General features: G+C 35.0%; 1 protein-coding gene across 1 annotated transcript; it reads left to right on the top strand.

Moving 5' to 3' along the window:
• The first annotated feature begins 6,680 nt into the window (after positions 1-6,680).
• LOC18593764 (uncharacterized) lies at positions 6,681-17,016 on the top strand. The gene is given in 18 exon segments (XM_088808263.1): positions 6,681-7,701; positions 7,704-7,963; positions 8,389-8,545; positions 8,966-9,093; positions 9,287-9,440; positions 9,443-9,496; positions 9,635-9,872; positions 9,963-10,113; positions 10,188-10,484; positions 12,226-12,287; positions 12,407-13,740; positions 14,275-14,418; positions 15,113-15,270; positions 15,676-15,886; positions 16,045-16,282; positions 16,369-16,519; positions 16,599-16,644; positions 16,647-17,016. Coding segments are annotated over 18 exon segments (5,061 nt in total). The 3' UTR covers positions 16,904-17,016.
• Positions 17,017-20,648: the final 3,632 nt, after the last annotated feature.

The following is a 20,648-nucleotide window of genomic DNA, read 5'->3' on the forward strand; positions in this document are numbered from 1 at the left end:
TTTTATCTAAACAATTAAAATTGAAATTAAAACTAATAAACTAATAACTAAAACTAATCTAAAATATATCAACAAAATTATTCTATTAACTTCTAGTGATTACCAGACTTAAGATTATGATATCCCTCAATACTTAATCTGAATATTGTCTCTCTTTCTTAACTCAGTTTAATGGATTAAGTTGTTAACCTAGAGCCCTAAATTATTTATAAGTCCCTGTCGAGTTTCTCATAAAAATATCTTTCTTAATTAATTTACTATATGTCTATACAAATTAAATTAAAGACAGATTCATTAAGTTCATGCTCTAATTTTGGTTACGTATGTCTTATAAGTGTATGTCTATCCTATATGCAAATCAAATCACCTAATCAACTAAGTGTTTTCAATCATACGCTATTCTATTCAACGTCTACCTAAATCTCCTTCGTCAAAGTTTAACCTAAGTTTTCAATTCAATCTAATTGGTGATCAAGCAATTAGAAACATTAAGAACAGAATAAAATAAACAACTTAAATTCATCAAACATAAGCAAAAGAGAGATAAATAAATCAGACTACGTATTTAGTTCAATCATAATCTTAGATAAAAAGTTTAGTTCCCTATTAAGTCACACATCATCAAATTAAAGTTAATCATTAAAACTAAAACCAAGAATATAAAATAGCAACAAAAAGATAAAAGGAACCCAAGAGTTGAATTCTTGATCTCCATATCTTCTTGAATTCTTCAATTTCTTCTTTAGCTCCAATGAGACTTTTCTTTAATGATTTTGTGGCTTGATTTTCAGCTCTCAATCTAGTGTTTCGTTCTATCCTAAAAGTCCTTCGAAAGGTTGTTTTTATAAGACTTGAAGTTAGGTCAAGTTGGGTGAAGAAAGAAGTCAATTCCAATAAACGATTTCCTCATCAGATTACATGGGCTATGGCCAACTTCCTCCAAAGCTGTGGCCTTGACCATTTAAATAGCAGAAATCGTAATTGTTTTAGGATTACTACAGTACTCCAAATTCAATAAGATTTTTGACCATCTTCTAATCCGAACTAGGAGAAATGGTAAACATGAACATTGTAGCTTTTTCTCTTAACTTTCCAATGGCCTAAGAATGACTTCATTTGGAGCTTTGTAGAGAGAGAGTTATGACCGAAATACAAAAATATGTGTCGTGGAAGTCTACACCTCAAAATTGCTTTCCTTCTTCCACTAAAATTCTTTTTTAATCAAACACCTACAAAAGCACAAATAAATCAATAACAACCTATCTTAATTACATTAACATCAAATTAAGCATAAAATTAACTAAGATTAGGTTGACTCACCTAAATTAACTAATTTAAAATAATTAAATAAAACTATTGATTTCTATGCATTATTACAAGAACTAAGCTAAATTACTATCAAAATTAAACGTAAATAACTCTATATCATTAAGTTATCGCCCACAAAACTTCTTAATAAGTTTCCTAAACTTTTTTTGACCACTTCTGCTTGACCTTCCGTTTGAAGGTGACTTGCTGAATTAAATTGCAAGTGAGTTCCCATTTTCCTCCATAAAGTTCACCAAAAATGACTCATGAATTTCACATCTCGATTTGAAGTGATTGTTTTTAAAATTCCATGAAGACGCATAATTTCTTTAAAGTAGAAATCAGCTATGTGATTAGCATTATCGGTTGTATGGTGTGGCACACAATGAGCCATTTTGGAAAATCTATCGACGACCACCATTACAGAGTCTTTTTGCCTTTGAGTTCTTGGAAAACCCAAAATAAAATCCATACTTACATCTACCCACTGAGCTTCAAGAATGGGTAATGGTTTGTACATACCAGTGTTTTGATTTCCATGTTTGGTAATATGGCAAATATGACACCTTTGAATATGTCGGATAGTATCTCATTCTAGCTTGGGCCAATAAAACTTTTCTTTCATAAGAACCAATGTTTTGTCTCTCCCAAAATGTCTAGCTAATCCTCCATTATGAGCTTCCCAAATAATTGATTGGCATAAATAATATTGAGGGATGCATAGTTGGTTATCTTTGAAAAGATACAATTTTTGTTGGTGAAATTATTGATAAGGATGTTGAGAACTGGATTTCCATTTTCACCAAATTTAGGATCTTTCTCATATAATTCTTTCACAACTTCAAAGCCAATAACCTTCAATTGTAAGGTAGAGAAGAGAGTAAGGCGACGACTTAAAGCATCAACTACTTTGTTCTGCACACCTAACTTATGCTTGAGGAGAATTGGAAAGGCTTGAAGAAATTCACTCCAAGCTGCATGTTGGCGATTAAGCTTGTATTGAGGGTTAAGGTGTTTGAGGGTTTCATGGTCAGAATACAAGATGAATTTTTTTGGCAACAAATAGTGGCTTTAATGGTCCAGGGCTTGAATAACAACATAAAACTCTGTATCATACGTTGAGTATTTCAATTTTGCATAATTGAGTTTTTCACCAAAAAAAGCAATAGGTCGTCCTTCTTGAGAAAGAATAGCACCAATACCAACATTGGAGGCATCACAATTAACTTCAAACACCAAATCAAGTTTGGAAATGCAATAGTAATCCTTTCTCTCAATTCCTCAAAGCTATGTTTTGCCTTGATACTCCATATAAAACTATATTGCTTGAGGCTTTCAATAAGCAAAATAGCAACAGAATTGAAATTTTTGATGAAACATCAGTAAAGGAGGTTAATCCATGAAAGCTTCGAATGCCATGGAGTGATTTCAGAACTAGCTAGTTGACAATAGCATCAACCTTACTTTGGTCCACTTCAATTTCATGGCTAAAAACAACATATCCCAAGAAGATAACTTTGTTTATCATAAATTCACACTTTTTTAAGTTAGCAAAAAGCTTTTGTTCTCGAAGTACTTCAAAGATCCACCGTAAATGTTCCAAATGTTCTTTCTGACTTTAACTATATACCAAGATATCATCAAAATGAAGCACAACAAACTTCCCAATAAAAGAAAGGAACACTTGGTTCATTAGGCGCATAAAGGTGCTGGGTGCATTAGAAAGGCCAAACGGCATAACTATCCATTCATATAGCCCATCACAAGTTTTAAATGTAGTTTTCCATTCATCTCTAGCTCGTATTCAAATTTGGTGATAACCACTACGTAGATCGATTTTGGAGAAGATAATATTACCATGCAATTGGTCCAACAAATCATCAAGTCTAGGAATGGGAAAATGACACTTAATGGTGATTTTATTTACGACACGACTATCAATGCACATACGCCATATTCTATCTTTTTTTGGAACTAAAAAAAGTAGGAACAACACATGGGCTAACACTTTCTTTTATCAGGCCTTTCTCCAAAAGTTGTTTGACCTGATGCTATAATTCTTTATGCTCTTGCGGACTCATGCGATAAGCAGACTTGTTTGGAATTATAAAACCAAGGATGAAATAGATGGGATGTTGAATATCTCACATTGGTGGCAGTCCGTGGGTTATCTCATCAGGTACAACATTACAAAACTTTTCAATTATGGGTTTCACATCTTTGGATAATGGTGAATACTTTATTCTTCTCACAAACTAATAAGAGATATAAGAGACTTGACTCACGATAAGCTTTGTTTAAGCCAAATACAATGATGAGTGCTTTATTTTCCTCTTGTCTCTTTGGTCGGTCTTTCTGGCTTTAGTGGAGTCAACATAATTTTTACTCTATTTTTTAAGAAGGAATAAGTATTCTTGTATCCGTCATGGTGAGCTCAATGATCATATTGCCATGGCTATCCCAACAATAGATGGCATGCGTCCATTGGGATAACATCATACCAAACTTCATCTTGATACTTATTTTCAATAGAAAATTGAACACAACGACGCTTTGTTACCTTAACTTCATTTCTTTTTCTTAGCCATGATAGCTTGTAAGGATGAATATGTATTTTAGAAGGAAGTTTTAACTTTTCCACCATGTAGTTGGGAACAACACTCTCACAGTTTCCACTATCAATAATGACATTGTAAACTTTCCCTTGGGATGTGCACCTTGTATAGAATATGTTGTGACGAAACCAACTTTTATCTTTAGCCATCATAGTAGTGTTAAGGTTACGACGAATGACAAGAGCTTCTCCATGATTAGTAGAAACTTTTTCTATCTCATCTTCATTGAATATTTCTAACTCATTCTCCATTTCTTCCGTGATAGGTTCTTTTATAACTTCTTCTTTCACTAAGGAAAAAATTCTTTGATTTGGACAATCAGAAGCAATATGCCCAAATCCTTAGCATTTGAAGCACTTTTTGTTGATATTAGAAGCACGAGCATAAGTAGTTTCTTTATTGTTTGAAGTTTTGGACGAGATTACCTTTAAAGGTAGAATGGTTATCGAACTTTGTCTCCTATGGTTTGAGGTGGACTCTCTTTGTTTAGATGAACTCACTGAGCTTTTTTGTGATCGTTGTTTCTTAACCTTTAATGCTAAACTGATGACATCATTTAAGTTCTAATATGGTTGTAGTTGAACAATATATGCAATTTCAACATTGAGACCGAGTTACAGTTTGCTCTTCAAGTTCATGGACATCGCACTTCATTTGAAGTTGTTCAAACTCTAATGTATATTCTTCCATTGATATTGTTTTTTGCTTCAAGTTATGAAATTTGATAAAAAAAATTTTGTTGATAATGCTCAAGAAGCAACTTACATTTGAGTTCTCTTTCTCTTTGTCAATTAAGACTTTCCCACCAAATACAAGCATGCTTTTTTAATTTAATTGCAACAAGCTTCACATGTTTTTCATCGGGAATATCTTTGAGCTCGAAAACTCTTTCTACTGTGTAGAGCCAGTCAAGGAAGTTATCAAGGTGAAGTCTTCCTTCAAATTCAAGATGTCGACTTTGATTCCTAAGTCTCTAGTAGCAGTAGTTCTCAGTCGATGTATAGGTACTTCTTCATTAGAGGATGAATTTTGATGGAAAAGGTTGATATCATCCTCTTCATCACTAGAGCTGTTATTATGGATTTGAGTAACATCACGTTTTGTGAGTTGCTCTTGTAATTCTTGAATTTGGCATTGGAGTTCCACAATCTCAATCTCATGATTATTTATTTGACGATTTTGACGTCTTAGCGGCATTCCAAATAAGGAAAGTCAAAAACTCGATAGTGACAATAACTCGAATTACGCAGCAAACAAGGATCCTTTTGCTCTTATACCAAACTAACGTCGGGCATTGTGAAGACACTAATCGTGGTAAGGTTGGAAACCCCACTAAGATGGATAACCAATCTTGACAAGGTTAGAAAATCCCACTAAGGTGAAAAATAACCAAAATCTCACTTTGGTTGACTAGGCCAAAGTTACTAAAAACTTCTTACTCTTTTAAAAAGAACCTAAAGAAAATAAGTACTCTTACTTAAGAAAATATTCTTTATTAATTCTTAACTTGAATGTAAATAATAACTAAGTCTAAAGGTCCTATTTATAATATTATAGGCCCACATTATAATAAAACTCTACTTCAAATTACTTAATACAACTAGAGTACTTAACTAGAAATTTAAATAAAATAGGTGTTCTATTCCTAAATAGAACATGACTAACTTAAAGTTCTAGTACTTCTATCATACTTATAATTTCTAAATAATAATAATCTAATAATATACTCCACACTTACTTTCCTTTTCTCTGTCATGCTGTTATACTTGGGAAAAATCTACAAAGAATACCAAGCATAACCCCTGATTTCCTTGGCAGAACAACATAAAACTAAGGGTAATAAACTGTATCTTTGGTACATTATCTACACCCAGGACTGACCGTCGTGGGATGCCAGAAGTCTTTCACGAATTTAACCCAAAGTTGTTCAAAGTCAAACAAAAGAATATTTTAAAACTTAAACTCAGTGTATAATGCAAACATGAGATGCCATGGAAGTCAAGGCAACAGAAAGTTTTTTGTGTATGCCATTGAAAAGAAAAGGATGTATCAATCACACCCACAAGTTAAACTTTATATATATATATATATATATATATATATATGCATGTATATTTGTTCTCCTTCTTTGTGAATCATGAAAGTTGAGTAAGTTCTTGAACAACAGTCAGAAATGGACCGCAGACCTGCATTTTCATGGTTTTAGTTATTATTTTAATAGAAAATAATATGTACAAAGAGTTTATATACAGGTCTTTGGGAAACTACAAGGCATAGCATTGCTCAAGGATTGGAAAGATTGACTTTTCAATGGTGTATACGGAGGAGGATATACCCTTATGTAGTAAGGGTCGGATTCATATAACCCAAATGCTTTGAGCAAAAATTCAGAAGTCAAATGGCCTATTTCTCAGGTCCTGGAGAAATTTATATAAATTAAATGTATATTTTAGTCGAAGCAAGCAGGTTACATCAAAAAATATGAATAAAGGATAGTTTCAGTTGCATTAGAAAGTTTGAGGTAGGCGGTGTTGAAAAGAAAATTCTAGTAAGTCTCTTGGATAGAAAATTTTGCTGACTCTCTTCATTATTTGGATCATGAAGGCTGAAAAATTTAGCCCTACCAGAAAACTTTAGCAGCGGTCAGAAAAGGCACCTCAAGTTTGAGATGTCAATGTTGAAGTTGTGACATTCTGTTTTTGAAATTATCATAAAAGGAATGGGTTTTTCCAAGTCTTCAGCTTCTCGTTATTATCAATGGCAGGCTTTGTCTTGCTTCTGCTTTGCTCCTTTTTGTGGCCTCATGTAACAGTATCCATTGCAGTGGACAGCATAAATTCAACTCATTCAATTAGAGATGGTGACACCTTAGTTTCAGCTGGTGGAATATTTGAACTAGGATTCTTTAGCCCAGGTTCCAGCAGCAAAAGATACTTGGGGATATGGTATCAGAATTCTGTCACCACAGTTCCATGGGTGGCCAATAGAGAAGTGCCCCTCAATGATACATCCAGTGTTTTAAGAGTTACCGACCAGGGAATTCTTGTCCTTCTAGATAGTAATGGGAGCACTGTTTGGTCTTCCAATGCATCGAGACCTGTTCGTATCCCAGTTGTGCAGCTCTTGGACTCAGGAAATCTTGTTGTGAAAGATGATGGCGACAGTAATCCAGAAAACTTCATTTGGCAAAGTTTTGATTATCCAGGCGACACATTCATTGCACGAATGAAGATTGGAAGAGACTTCAGAACAGGCCTGGATCGTTTCCTTTCATCTTGGAAAAGTCCTGACGATCCTTCAGCAGGTAAGTTCACATATCGATTTGAGCTTGGAGGATTTCCAGAGGTTGTAGTGAGAGAGGGTTCGACTGTGAGATTCCGGTCTGGACCTTACAATGGTGAGCGGATGAGTGGGATGCTCGAAATGAAGGAAAACCCTATGTACACTTATGATTTTGTTTTTAATGAGGAGGAGTTCTATCTAACATTCACTCCTCGCAATAGCTCAATTCTTTTAAGGGGGGTGCCAAGTAGTCAGAATGGAGCTATAGAGCCCTTCATGTGGATTGATCCAAATCGAGGTTGGATACAAAATCTTCCACTTTACATAGATAACTGTGACAGGTATCCATTATGTGGTGCAAATGGTATCTGTGACAACAACAAGTCCCCTGTCTGTAGTTGCATGACAGGATTTGTACCGAAAAGTCCAAAGGAATGGGATGCAGTACCAGGGACAGATGGTTGCCTAAGAAAGACTCGCCTAAACTGTTCTGGAGATGATTTTATAAAAGTCTCTGCGTAAAGTTGCCAGAAACAAGACAATCATGGTATAACTACAATATAAACTTAGAGGAGTGCAAAAGCCTGTGCTTGGCAAATTGCACCTGCATAGGTTATGCTAATTTGGACATAAGAAATGGAGGAAGTGGGTGTTTGCTCTGGTTTACTGACCTCATTGATATGAGATATATAACTGATAGCGCTCAAGATATCTATGTGAAGGTTGCTGCATCAGAACTAGGTATGAAATAACCTCAAGCCTCAAAATTTTGAGTATGCAGATTTTGTAAAGCTTCTGCAGAATCTTTATATTCTTACAGATTTTATAGAGATAGTATTAACTCATCTAGGTAAAAGAGAACGAGAAAAGCATGCAGCATCTGAAATAGCTTAAGATTTAATGTGGAATAAGTTAAATTTTTGTAGGTTTATATAAAAGGATATACTAAAATAACAAACTAGAAATTTTCCTGCTAGGTTGGAATGGTACTGTTACTCCTATAAAAATAATGCTTGTGCAAATTAGCAATTAGATTTTGTTTTGTAGTTTGTACTACATCTAAACATCTGGGAAGTTAACCCAACTGACATATTCATAAACATGACAGTGAAAAATTGAATTTCCTTGTTCTTGTTATAGTGATTCTCTGCTTTGATTTGCTTTCCATACAGATCAAAATGAGCACACAAGAAACGAAGAAAAATCCAATGCGAAGAACAGAACAAGAATTATAGCAAGCACCGCATTGTCTGCAGGAGTGCTAATTGCAGGCATAATTTTGGTCTTGCTTTGGCGAAGGAAGAAACGCCAGAGAAAAGGTACATCTTTCCTTGTCCCCAGTTCATTTTCTTTAAGCTGTTATAGAAATTTTCTTTATTACAACTGCTATGAAGATTTTGATACTATTGGTGCTGTGAGAATGTGCATAACTTTCTATACTTCATAAGCTAGAAATTTTCCATAAAAAAATTTCATTTCTGAGAATCAATAGAGAAATTATGATTAAAGGAAATACAAATCTCAACCGATTGACTGAACTTACCAAACTTGCTCAGCTTCTTAGTTAAATATGATTGAGAGCAAGGAACGGGAATGAATGCACGTGCTACTCAACAGGATAATGTTCTTATCACAACAGCTCCAGGATATGATTAATTATGCATTACAAATTCTTACAAATGAATTGAAGTCTTACAGATAAGTTGCATATTATATTGACTCAACTTGCTACGTCACAGGATTGCAGACATTCCCCTCAGATAGCATTTCTGAACATCAAAATCAGAAGGAAGATCGAGAGTTACCATTATTTGACTTTACAGCTATTGTTTCTGCAACCAATAACTTCTCAACGAAGAATATACTTGGAGAAGGAGGCTTTGGATATGTCTACAAGGTAACAATATAATAAATTCAGTGAAAGATTATGATTGTTGTCTCCATTGCTTTCACATCTTTGAATTCACATCATAGCCATGACTACTGTTTTCTTCCTGTAGTAGAAATTTTAAGTGATTCCTAATCAGGAAAGTTGTCTGCTTTATAATTTACTTCTACATTCATTGTGTACACCTTTTTAGGGGGTTTTGAAGGATGGACAAGAAGTTGATGTGAAGAGGCTGTCAAAGAGTTCTAAACAAGGACTCAATGAGTTCACAAATGAAGTTAAACATATTGCGAAACTTCAACATCGGAATTTAGTGAAGCTACTTGGGTGCTGTATTCATGCAGATGAAGGATGTTGATCTATGAATACATGCCTAACAAGAGACTGGACTTCTTTATCTTTGGTATGTCTTTATCCAACTCAGGAAATTTAGTATATTTGACATAGTTAATTTGTTTGGTTATATCCTTCTCTCGATCTCCCAAATAATCAGTGATCTAACTAGCAATAAAATGGCTTGACTTGTTTAAAAATTGTGAAGATCAAACTCAAAACATGTCACTAGATTGGTCCATGCGCAGCCACATTATCAATGGGATTGCGCGAGGGATCCTTTATCTTCATCAAGATTCCAGACAAAGAATAACACATAGAGATCTGAAAGCAGGTAATATCTTATTAGACAATGAAATGAACCCAAAAATTTCTGACTTTGGCCTGGCTAGAAGTTTTGGAGAAAAGGAAACTACAGCAAACACAAAGAAAGTGGTGGGAACATTGTAAGTAATGAGTCCAAAAATTACAATACATAGTTTAAATTCAAAACTTCTAAACTTGTTTTTTTTTTTCTTTTTTGGTGGTTCTTACAGTGGATACATGTCTCCAGAGTATGCAATTGATGGACTTTACTCAATTAAATCTGATGTTTTCAGCTTTGGTGTTCTGGTTTTAGAAATAGTAAGTGGGAAGACAAACAGAGGATTCTATCATCCAGATCATCAGCATAACCTTCTTGGGCATGTAAGTGTCAAACTGTAATCTTCTTAAATCTAGATTTTATGTTCTGCTATTGCTAAACGGTTTTACTTGCCTAGGCATGGACACTATTTTGTGATGGCAACTCCTTGGAATTGATTGCTGATCCAATTAAGAACACCTGCATTCACTTCGAAGTACTAAGAGCTATTCACATAGGACTACTATGCGTTCAACGAAATCTAGAAGATAGGCCAAGCATTTCCAACGTTGTTCTGATGCTAAGTAGTGAAGTTCCATTGCCTCAGCCTAAACAACCAGGATTTTTCACTGAGAGAGATCTGGTTGAAGCTAGTTCTTCATCAGATAATCAGAAACCATCTTGTTCTAATGATTTTGCTATCACAGTAGCAGAGGCAAGATAACTGAGATTTCATGGAAATGTTGTGAATTCTGGTACTCGTAGAAATGATGGTTTTTCACTGTAAGTATATTTGTAGCCAGTGAACTATGCTAGCTGGTTAATTTCATTTATTTTGTTCCCGTATCTGATATCTCATTACATTTTCATACCACATAAAGAGAACAAGCTTCCAAGCTCCTCCTTTGGTGCATTCTCAATGTTGATCTCCAATTCACAAGCATCTAATATTCCATAGATTTTATTCCCTTCCAGCAATGAGACTAGAAAAAACCAGTAAAGATGAGTTAAGACTCTTTTTTACAGAAGAAGAAAAGGCTTTCAGTCACTCGTTACTTCCAATGGGGAAGTCAAATGTGAGCATCTTCAACAATAGAGACAAATGTATAAGTTGATTTTGCTCTTTGAGATAATCATGTCAATTTTACTAGTTGGAGCAAGCATTTGCTGCTCCTTTTCTTGTGTTTTTTCACAGATATGTTTTGAGACACAGCTTTCAAAGTGGCAGTGTGTGTGTAATGGGACCATTAAACCTGTTTTTGGATCTTGTTCCCCCTAAAACTGTTTATCACAAGCATCTCTTTCAAGTGCTTAAGCAATAATAAAGAGCAGAAAAGTGTGGAGACACTTTGAGGTAAATTATAATTTGATTACTCATAATTTTGTTTACTATAAAACATTTAACAGAATTGAATTGATAGAAATAGTTGAAGCTTATGCTGTTACCTATGAGTGTGAACAGAAGGGAAGAAAAGGCATCATGAGAAAGTGGAACAAGAGAAAGTTCTGCTGACTGTCCACTGACATGACTGTGCAGGAAAATTTGGTCAATGATTCAATCTTATTGAAAAGAGAGAAAGCAAATTAATTGGAATATTCCTTAGTTCCTGCAGCAATTTAGTCCATGCTGGTGGCTATAAATCTAGATAGAATTGAATACTTATGTTTGGTCACACTATTGATGGGTGATTCTACGGTAACCTTGGACATTGAATTCCAGTATTTTTTTTCTTTCCTTTTTTATAGTCTGGTAAGATGACCCTCCCCCATTTCCAAAGACCCCATCAATCCTGTACAGGAGTGTCTTGTTACAACATTGATAGAATTTTCCACATAAAGTAACTTCTGCAGTAGCTATGAGCTTTTCCAGGGTGTGTGTTGCCATAGTCCCTAAAGTTATTGCTTAAGAATGTTTACTTTGACTTTTGTTTAGACTAAAGAATATTCAAACAAAAACATTTTTCATAGTTTAATGGTTTTTGGGAACAATTGTCTTATTTATATAGGCAATTATGACAAATTCTAATAGACACAATTATCTCTGTTTCAAATAAATATAATTGTCTATTTTTATTTGTTCCCATAGTTATGTTTATTGGTTTTTCAATAAAAATAATAGGTTGTTTTCATACATATGTGTCTATTTGAAATAATTTATTTTTAATAGTTATGGTGGTTGGTTTTCCTATAGACAATTATTGATTTTTCAATAATCACATTTCTATCATACTTAATCATTAATCATATTTTTATAGACACTTAAAATAAAATTAAAAATATATTTTTAATTATCTACATTTGCACTGCTCTAATTAATTTTACGATGAGCCACCCTACAAAGTCCACCTATAGTCATTGTCTAATAAGTCCGATTATTATGAACTTATTCTCCTCTTTATTTAAATGACTCTTTTTTTTCTATTTTTCTTACGTAATTCATTATTGTTGAAAACAAGAAATCAATTGATTCAATCTTAGGTAGTTTTATGGTGCCAGAATGCACATTCTTTGGTCCAAGGTTGAAAATTCTGCAGGCTCTGAACAGGAAAGCTCTTCAGGTAGCCCTTAGAAAGGATGTCATGAGTCAGGACAGTAATTATTCTATTTACAGGTTTCAGTCGTTTGATTCAGTTGAAGAAATATGGAAGAGACATTAAGGCAGGGAGAAGGTTTCATATCTTCAGATCTTTTGCTTCGGATAAAAGGCTTTACCATACTTCTTCTTTGCTTCTTTTTGTGTCCTAACTTAGTAATAACATCCACTGAGTTTGACACTATAGATACAACTCGATCAATTAAAGATGGTGAGACCATAGTTTCGGCTGGTGGAGTCTTTGAAGTAGGATTTTTTAGCCCGAGTGTTACCAACAAAAGGTACTTGGGAATATGGTATAAGAAATCTAACACGACTGTTGTCTGGGTGGCCAACAGAGAAGTACCCCTCAATGATTCTTCAGGAGTTCTAAAAGTTACCAACCAAGGAATTCTTATCCTTCTTGACAACAATGGGAGCACTGTTTGGTCTTCCAACTCATCAACATCTGCTCGTAGGCCGGTTGCACAGATCTTGGATTCAGGTAACTTTGTTGTTAAAGATGAGACTGATGGTAACCCTCAAAACTTCATGTGGCAGAGCTTTGATTATCCTTGTGATACATTCCTACCAAACATGAAGATTGGAAAGGACTTGGTAACAGGTCTGGATCGTTACTTATCATCATGGAAGGAAACCAACGATCCTTTTCGGGGTAATTTTACCTATGGATTTGATCTTGATGGATTTCCAGAGTGGGTTCTAAGAGAGGGTTCGATAAAGAGAATGCGCCGTGGCCCTTGGAATGGTCTGAGGTTTAGTGGGGTAACTGGTCTCACACCAAACTCTGTTTATGGATTTGAATTTGTTTTCAATGAGAAAGAGATATACTTCAGCTGGAACCTTTATAACAGCTCCTCTCTTTCGAGGGTATTGCTCCTTCCCAATGGAAATATACAGAGATTCACATGGATTGATGAAGCCCAGAATTGGGTACTTCACCTTCCACCATATCTAGATACTTGTGACAGTTATGCATTATGTGGTGTAAATGGCAATTGCAACAATAACAATGACAACTCCCCCGCATGCAATTGCTTAAAAGGATTTGAGCCAAAAATTAAAGAAGAATGGGAAGTGGTACCTGGGTTGGGTGGATGTGTGAGAAAGACCCCGCTAAATTGTAAGGATGATGGATTTCTGAAGTACACTGGACTAAAGTTACCGGACGCAAGTGAATCCTGGTTTAACTATAGTATGAACCTGGAGGAGTGCAAGAACCACTGCATAAAGAACTGCAACTGCACAGCTTATACTAATTTGGATGTAAGAGGAGAAGGAAGTGGGTGTTTGATTTGGTTCAATGATCTGATTGATATTAGACAGGTGACTGAAAATGATCAAGCAATTTATATAAGAATGGCTGCAGCAGAACTTGGTATGTTATCATCCTCTAACCTTGAAGAACATTTATGTCATAAATTTTTGGTCAATTCTAGATAACTTAAACTTAAAGTGAGAGTGACTGAAAAAGAATGCAAGAGCAGCAAAAAGGCTGAAATTATTTTTGTTACATCTCCAAAGACAGCTGAACATGGTTATGATAGTAGGACAGCTGAAATTTTAGTAGGAGATTCTGGTCAAATCCACAAGTTTGGCATGCATGTATTGAATTTTACAGATCATTAGATCACTACCATCTAGTTTAAGCTGATTTTTTGGGTGTTTGTCCCTCTAGTATATGCTTAGTTTATTGATTACACCAATATAGAATGATTGAATAGCAATATATTTATTTTAAAATTGGTGAGAAGTAGTAATTAGATTTGGAGTTGGAGTTGGTGTCCGTGTACAACCTGAACCAATGGCTTAAGTTGTATGCCAACAAATTGATTGGTAAGCCTGGTAGTGAGTGATGGAAATTCCTTATTCTTATTTCAATGTTTTCTGCTGTGATTTTCGTTGTATACAGATCAAATTGACAGTAAGAAGACAAAGGCTGAATCCAATGCGAAGAAAATTAGAGTGATAATTGGTGTCAGCATTGCATTGCCTACTACAATTCTGATCCTAGGCTTGGTTCTGTTTTTTTGGAGGAAGAAACACCATGAACGAGGTATATATTTCCTCCTATTCATTTTTACGTTTCTGAAACTTCTGCCTAGTTTCACGCGAGTGATGAGACAAGAAGTAGATGAAATGCTATTGTTATTAATAGTAACTAAGTATTTTCAGGAAAAAGGAACACAAAAACAACAAGGAGAACTTCATTTGTATTAGAAAACTAGGGTAGGTAATGGATGCATGCAGCTAATGGGATCGTGTTGTTTTATAGCTTATAAGAAGCTTAGCATTCAATAACAGTAGGTAATACTACTGCAACACATCAGTAGAGCAAGCAGCCATAGATGAAAGAAAAAACAGAACAGAACAGAAGTAAACAGGAAACTAAGGCAACATAGCCTGATATTCATTAACTTCAGTATATGTACAAATGAAGGCTTTTAAACAAAGTTTTAAACATAACTTGTGCACCACAAGAGTCTAACTCATAGAAGAACCTAAACATCAATCAAAACATGCATTAGGTGCATGACAGACAGTAACCTAGACAGTAAGTAACTGTCAAAACACAAAACAGTGAGGCATGGGCATTTGACAGAAAATAAGGCTTGCAGGGTCTTCAATGCAAGTCTCAATTTAACAGATAGCATTCCTTCTGTAGCTTCTCCTTCAGTTTTTTTAAAGCTGACCTTTTACAAATAGGTTTCTGCTATCATTTTATGTATACGCCGGCTCCTACATTGCAGGATTTTTTAAATGCATTTGTGGAAGCAGTTCTAATAATGAAAATCAGAGGGAAGATCCTGAAGTACCATTATTTGACATGGCCACACTTGTCCATGCAACCAAAAATTTTTCCATCAAGAATAAACTTGGAGAAGGCGGTTTTGGATCTGTCTTCAAGGTAACAATGCAGTAAATTGTCTAGCAACATGTTCATTGTTAATAGCTATGATGGTTTCCACCTCTTTGCATTGACATCAATACAGTAGCCATAAATGGGGTTTTCTGCAACTAATGTGGCCAATGCATTAGATGTTACTCAATAGATATTGACTAAACTATTCAATTGATCACAAGACTATATGCTTCAAAGATCAATGGAACTTGTTTTCCATATTCATCTTCAATAGGGAATTCAATTAACTCTCATTTGTTTCTCTTTGTGAGGTGTGAGTGGGTATTTGGTTATGAAAATAGGAAAACCATCCTTTTTTTTTATGTGGTAAGGTGCCTGTATAAGCTTTGGCAGCTTAAGAAAACTTTTAAGCATTACCAGAAATGATCATTGGTTATAATTAAACTTCAGGGTATGCTGAAGGATGGAAGAGAAATAGCAGTAAAGAGGCTATCAGAGAATTCGAGACAAGGTCTTAGTGAGTTCAAAAATGAAGTAGTTCATATTGCAAAGCTGCAGCACCGAAATTTAGTGAAGCTTCTTGGATGCTGCGTTGAAGGAGATGAAAAGATGTTGATCTATGAATTCATGCCTAACAAAAGCCTGAACTTCTTTCTTTTTGGTAAATCTTTTCTCTAACTTTGGATACGGTATAATTGTTGGACTTGACTGCATTCATCTTGTAACCCCAACTGCATACCAGACTTTGGGTTGCAAGATGAAGTGGTTAGCCAGTGAAAAAATTTGCACAAGATTGAACTGTGTAAGAAATTTGAGCAGATCAGGCTCAAAGCTTGTCACTGGATTGGCCTAAGCGCTACAACATCATCAATGGTATTGCTCGTGGACTCCTTTATCTCCATCAAGATTCAAGGCAAAGAATAATTCACAGAGATCTGAAAACAGGTAATATATTACTGGACAGTCAACTGAACCCAAAAATTTCAGACTTTGGCCTTGCTAGAAGTTTTGGGGAAAATGTCACCAAAGAAAAGACAAAGAACGTGGTGGGAACATAGTAAGTTTTAGCCCCAGACTGGTGCAACATTTAGCAACATCATATCATGTAAATCTGAAACAACATGTAATGATTCTTAACTGCAGTGGTTACATGTCTCCGGAGTATGCAATTGATGGGCTCTACTCGATTAAATCTGATGTTTTTAGCTTTGGTGTGTTGGTGCTAGAGATTGTTAGTGGGAAAAGGAATAGAGGATTCTCTCATCCGGATCACCACCATAACCTCCTTGGGCATGTAAGTTTCAAATTATGATCCCCTCTCATCATCTCCTGGTTTGAATTCTGTTATAATTAAAGTGGCTTCAACTCAATAGGCATGGAAGCTATATGCTGAAGGCAAACCCTTGCAACTGATTGCTGACCAATTAGAGACACCTGCAATCTATCTGAAGTTCTGAGATCAATTCATATAGGTCTACTATGCGTGCAACAAAATCCTGAAGATAGGCCAAGGATGTCAACTGTGGTCCTGATGCTAGGTGGCGAAAGTCCTCTACCTCAGCCTAAACAACCAGGTTTTTTCAATGAAAGGGATCTAAGTGAAGCTAAATCCTCATCAAGCAATCAGAAACCATGTTCGTATGATGAACTCACCATTACACTAATGGAGGGAAGATAACTGACATTTTTTTCTCAGCTTAACCTTTTCCTTCTGTTTTCACTTTCATGTCTTAGTGACAAAAATACAGATGTAACATCTAATGCTTCAATGTGCAGTTTAAAGATTCAAAAGTGAAGAATAGGAATGAGTGAGAGTATTCTATTCGAAAACAGTTGCAATGATCTCCCAATACTCTAGAATTAGCATTGTAATTCCAAGTACTCTGCAATCTTGAGTTGAGTTCCTTAGATAGGCCATTTGACTAGGGGCATTTGCCTTGGGTCTGGGTGTTGTTAGTACACCTGGCAGCCACACAGGCTTTCCCAATATATCCTCCAAGTCCTGGCTATAGATATTGCCACTACCTTTTGTCTCCAAGGCAACCTAAAATTTCTTGATAGCCAAGTACTTGGAAAACAATAACAGAGGAAAAAAGGATTCAAATGTCACCGATTTTTTAAAAGTTTCAGGTAAACATGACTAAAAGTCATGACATGTGATTAATCATTTCAGAAGAAATTCAACAAGCTACCATCATCCGCGTTCATAGTAACCCATCTTAGATCAGAAAATGAAATCTGTGAAAAGTTTTTGCCAAGGAAAGGCTGAGTTCTAGGCTGAGAAAATAATGGAGATCGAGGTCTCGCTTGCAGAAGTGTGGCGTCAGTACTTTGAAAGAAGACTTGTCATCCACATGTCTTAAAATTCTATTTTTAAGTAGTTTTATTTTAAGCTATAATAAAGGCCCCATGATGTGAACCGTCAAGGACACGCTACATGTGCTGTCTTTGATCCCTTATTTTCAGGTTAACGGATTCTTGTCCTTATCCTTTCCATGGTTGTATTCATATACACTTAATGCAGTGTGTGAAAAACATATCTTTGTCTTTCAAAATTTATCTCTAATATTCTCTAAAGATCAACAGAAAAAAAAAAAAGCTGAATTCTATTTAAACAACATTTCTCATAACCTTAGCCTACTGGTAAACGCAATAACCCATTTAAGTTATAGATCTGCATGTTTGGTCTTCAATATACTGCTAGAGCGGAGATCATTAGCACTGGTTGACGATGACAGCCTAAAAGACTCTTGTATCCTTTCAACAGTGCTACGATCAATCCATGGTGGTCTATTCATGCACTGTTGTTCTGATGCAAACTAGTGAAACTGCAGTACCTGCCTCAGACAAAAAAGGGCCTGGCTTTTCACAGAAAGGTGGCTATATGAGACAGATTCTTCTCCGTCCAAGGTTGGATCATGTTCTACTAATAGTAGAAACTCCAAGAATACGATACTTGTATATCAGGGAATCTTTATATACTACATCTTTTTTTTTTGTCTGTTAGAACTTTTTAACTAGGAAAATGCAAAACATTTTAATTGCAATGATTGTCAATAGAAACAGCTTTTAGAAGAAGAAAGACTAGACTCAATCGTTTGTATAGAAGTCTACAAACTGATGACAAACAGAACAATCAGAAAGAGGAGCAGATCGAATCACTGATGATACTGTTATATGTCAAGCAATTTCCAAATAAAACGCCACAAAAAAGGTAAACATATAGTAGTGAACCGATATAGAAACTGACGTCACCAGCATAATACCTTAAACAGGTTCCAAAAGAACCCCAATTCCAAGCTCCATTCTCTTACCATTAGAGTACTCAGAGTTTGGCTCAACAGGCATTTCATGATCGGAAACTGGAGTGACTGCAGCCTTTGAAGAACCTTGGACAATTCCCGCAATCAAGGTGATGCCAAAGAAACAAGCCATGACCAGGAAAATGTTGAATCCCAAGGAATTTGCAATAACGTACAGTATAACTGAACAGATGTTATCTTTTTGTTGCTTCACCACCTTATCGACATCCACTAGCAGCCAGCAGAATATACCAACAATGAACAGAAGCAAGCAAGTTGCAATTGCAGAAAACCCAACAGGAACTTTGGTTTCTTTCAGATTTAAAGTCGGAGCAGATATGATATTCAGGCGTTTCAGAATATCGTCAAACGCAGTAACGCCTGATAAAATGGTCGTTAGTAGAAACAAGGCCAAGCTTAAGCCAAAAGTAATAATGTAGACGATTGGACTGATATCCTTGTTTGGGTGCTTCATATCCATTATCGTTACCATTATTTGCTGCCAGAACACATCGTCCAAGGTGGACAATGTGAAGAAAGGAATCACATTGAACCAAAATGGCAATCTACTGAAACCATTGTCCATTTTATCATCCAATCCTGCTTCCTCCAGGTGGAAAAAGATTTGGGAAATTTGTGCTCAACCACCCTGGGAAAACATTTTCTTACAATTAAAGAACTTTACACAAAGTAGATTGAAAAGTTGGTTTAGTTTAAATTTTAACATGAAGAACAGTAATGCATGAGAACCATTGAGGTTCAAGAGTATGTTAATTAAACAAATATATCCAGAACACTTAATAATTATACTTATTGATACAAAGCAACTAAAAATTTGACATGCTTGATCTACCAGAAACAAATCATATAAGAAACAATTACAAATTCAACTAAAAACAAGTATAGGAATAGCTACCTTTGCACAAAGCATGGTTTGATTTACCTAGAGATGATACATGTGTCAGCATGTTTACTTAATTTTATATATCTACTAAACTCGATGAAAAATAGTTCTCTCTCATCCTTATATCCTACATCTCTCTTAAGTTTTAAGTCTAAATTCGCGATTTTGAAAAGTCAATTTCTGTTATCCATGCAATTGTATGCACAATTTTTATATTTATTGATATCGAAGCAAACAAAATCATTTTAAGTTTTACATTTGATTGTGGATTATAGAAAAAAAAGAACGTAACTTTTCTTTTGTCTTAACATTTAAACTTGAAACCATTAAAGTTTCATCTTGAAATGAAGGAAACAAAATCATAATACAAACAGAAAATAAAAAGAAGAAATGGGGATTAGAAAGCACATGCCTGGATATTAGCTTGGAAACTACAGCTCTTTGAGGATGAAGGTGAATTGACTTTGAAATGAATTTCCAAGTCAATTTCAAATTACTAGTTTCCTATCCTTTGTTATCAACATTACCGGCTGTAAGTTTCTTAAACCGTTAAATTATTAATTTTTGTATTTTTATAATAAATAAATAAACTACTTATTTAATTTGGATTATTTTCTCGTTTGTAAAGGAGGAAATTTATTAAATTATTCTCAATTAAGGTGGCTGCTATATAAAGCTATTTATGGAACTTATAATTACAACATTGATGTATAAAATAATAATTAAAAACTTTTAGATTTATCGTCATGGTCATGCAGTTATGTTTGTATTGTAGTGATGTGTCGTGATTATCTTGTTTAATAGTAATCTAATTCTCATAATAGCAACTGTGTTTCGATAAGATTTTTTAAGAAATCAATGAATACTAAACAACTTTAATATGATAATCTATAGGAGTATTTGGATTTGGGTTAATCACTTTAAGTATTTTTGGAGTTAAGAGAGAAGAAAGTTATTGCTCAAGCATCCTGAAGGTAATTAAATACAAAATGTGATGCATGCATATCTTAGCTCATCACTGTGAAAATGGAGTATCATCTCATCCATTCTTGTTTTCTTCTTGATCAGGTCATACATGAAAAGCCCAAGCTGCCCTTAACTTGTCACGTCCCAAACCTAGGGGTTCGTGACTAGCACATACAAGCCTAACAGGTAAGCCCACGAGATTCGAGGAAGCCTTTACTCATAAGTCCTGTATAACATAATTCACTTATATA

This window comes from Theobroma cacao, chromosome 7, assembly GCF_053813885.1.
Source record: "Theobroma cacao isolate CCN51 chromosome 7, ASM5381388v1, whole genome shotgun sequence".
In the NCBI taxonomy this organism is placed as follows: domain Eukaryota; kingdom Viridiplantae; phylum Streptophyta; class Magnoliopsida; order Malvales; family Malvaceae; genus Theobroma; species Theobroma cacao.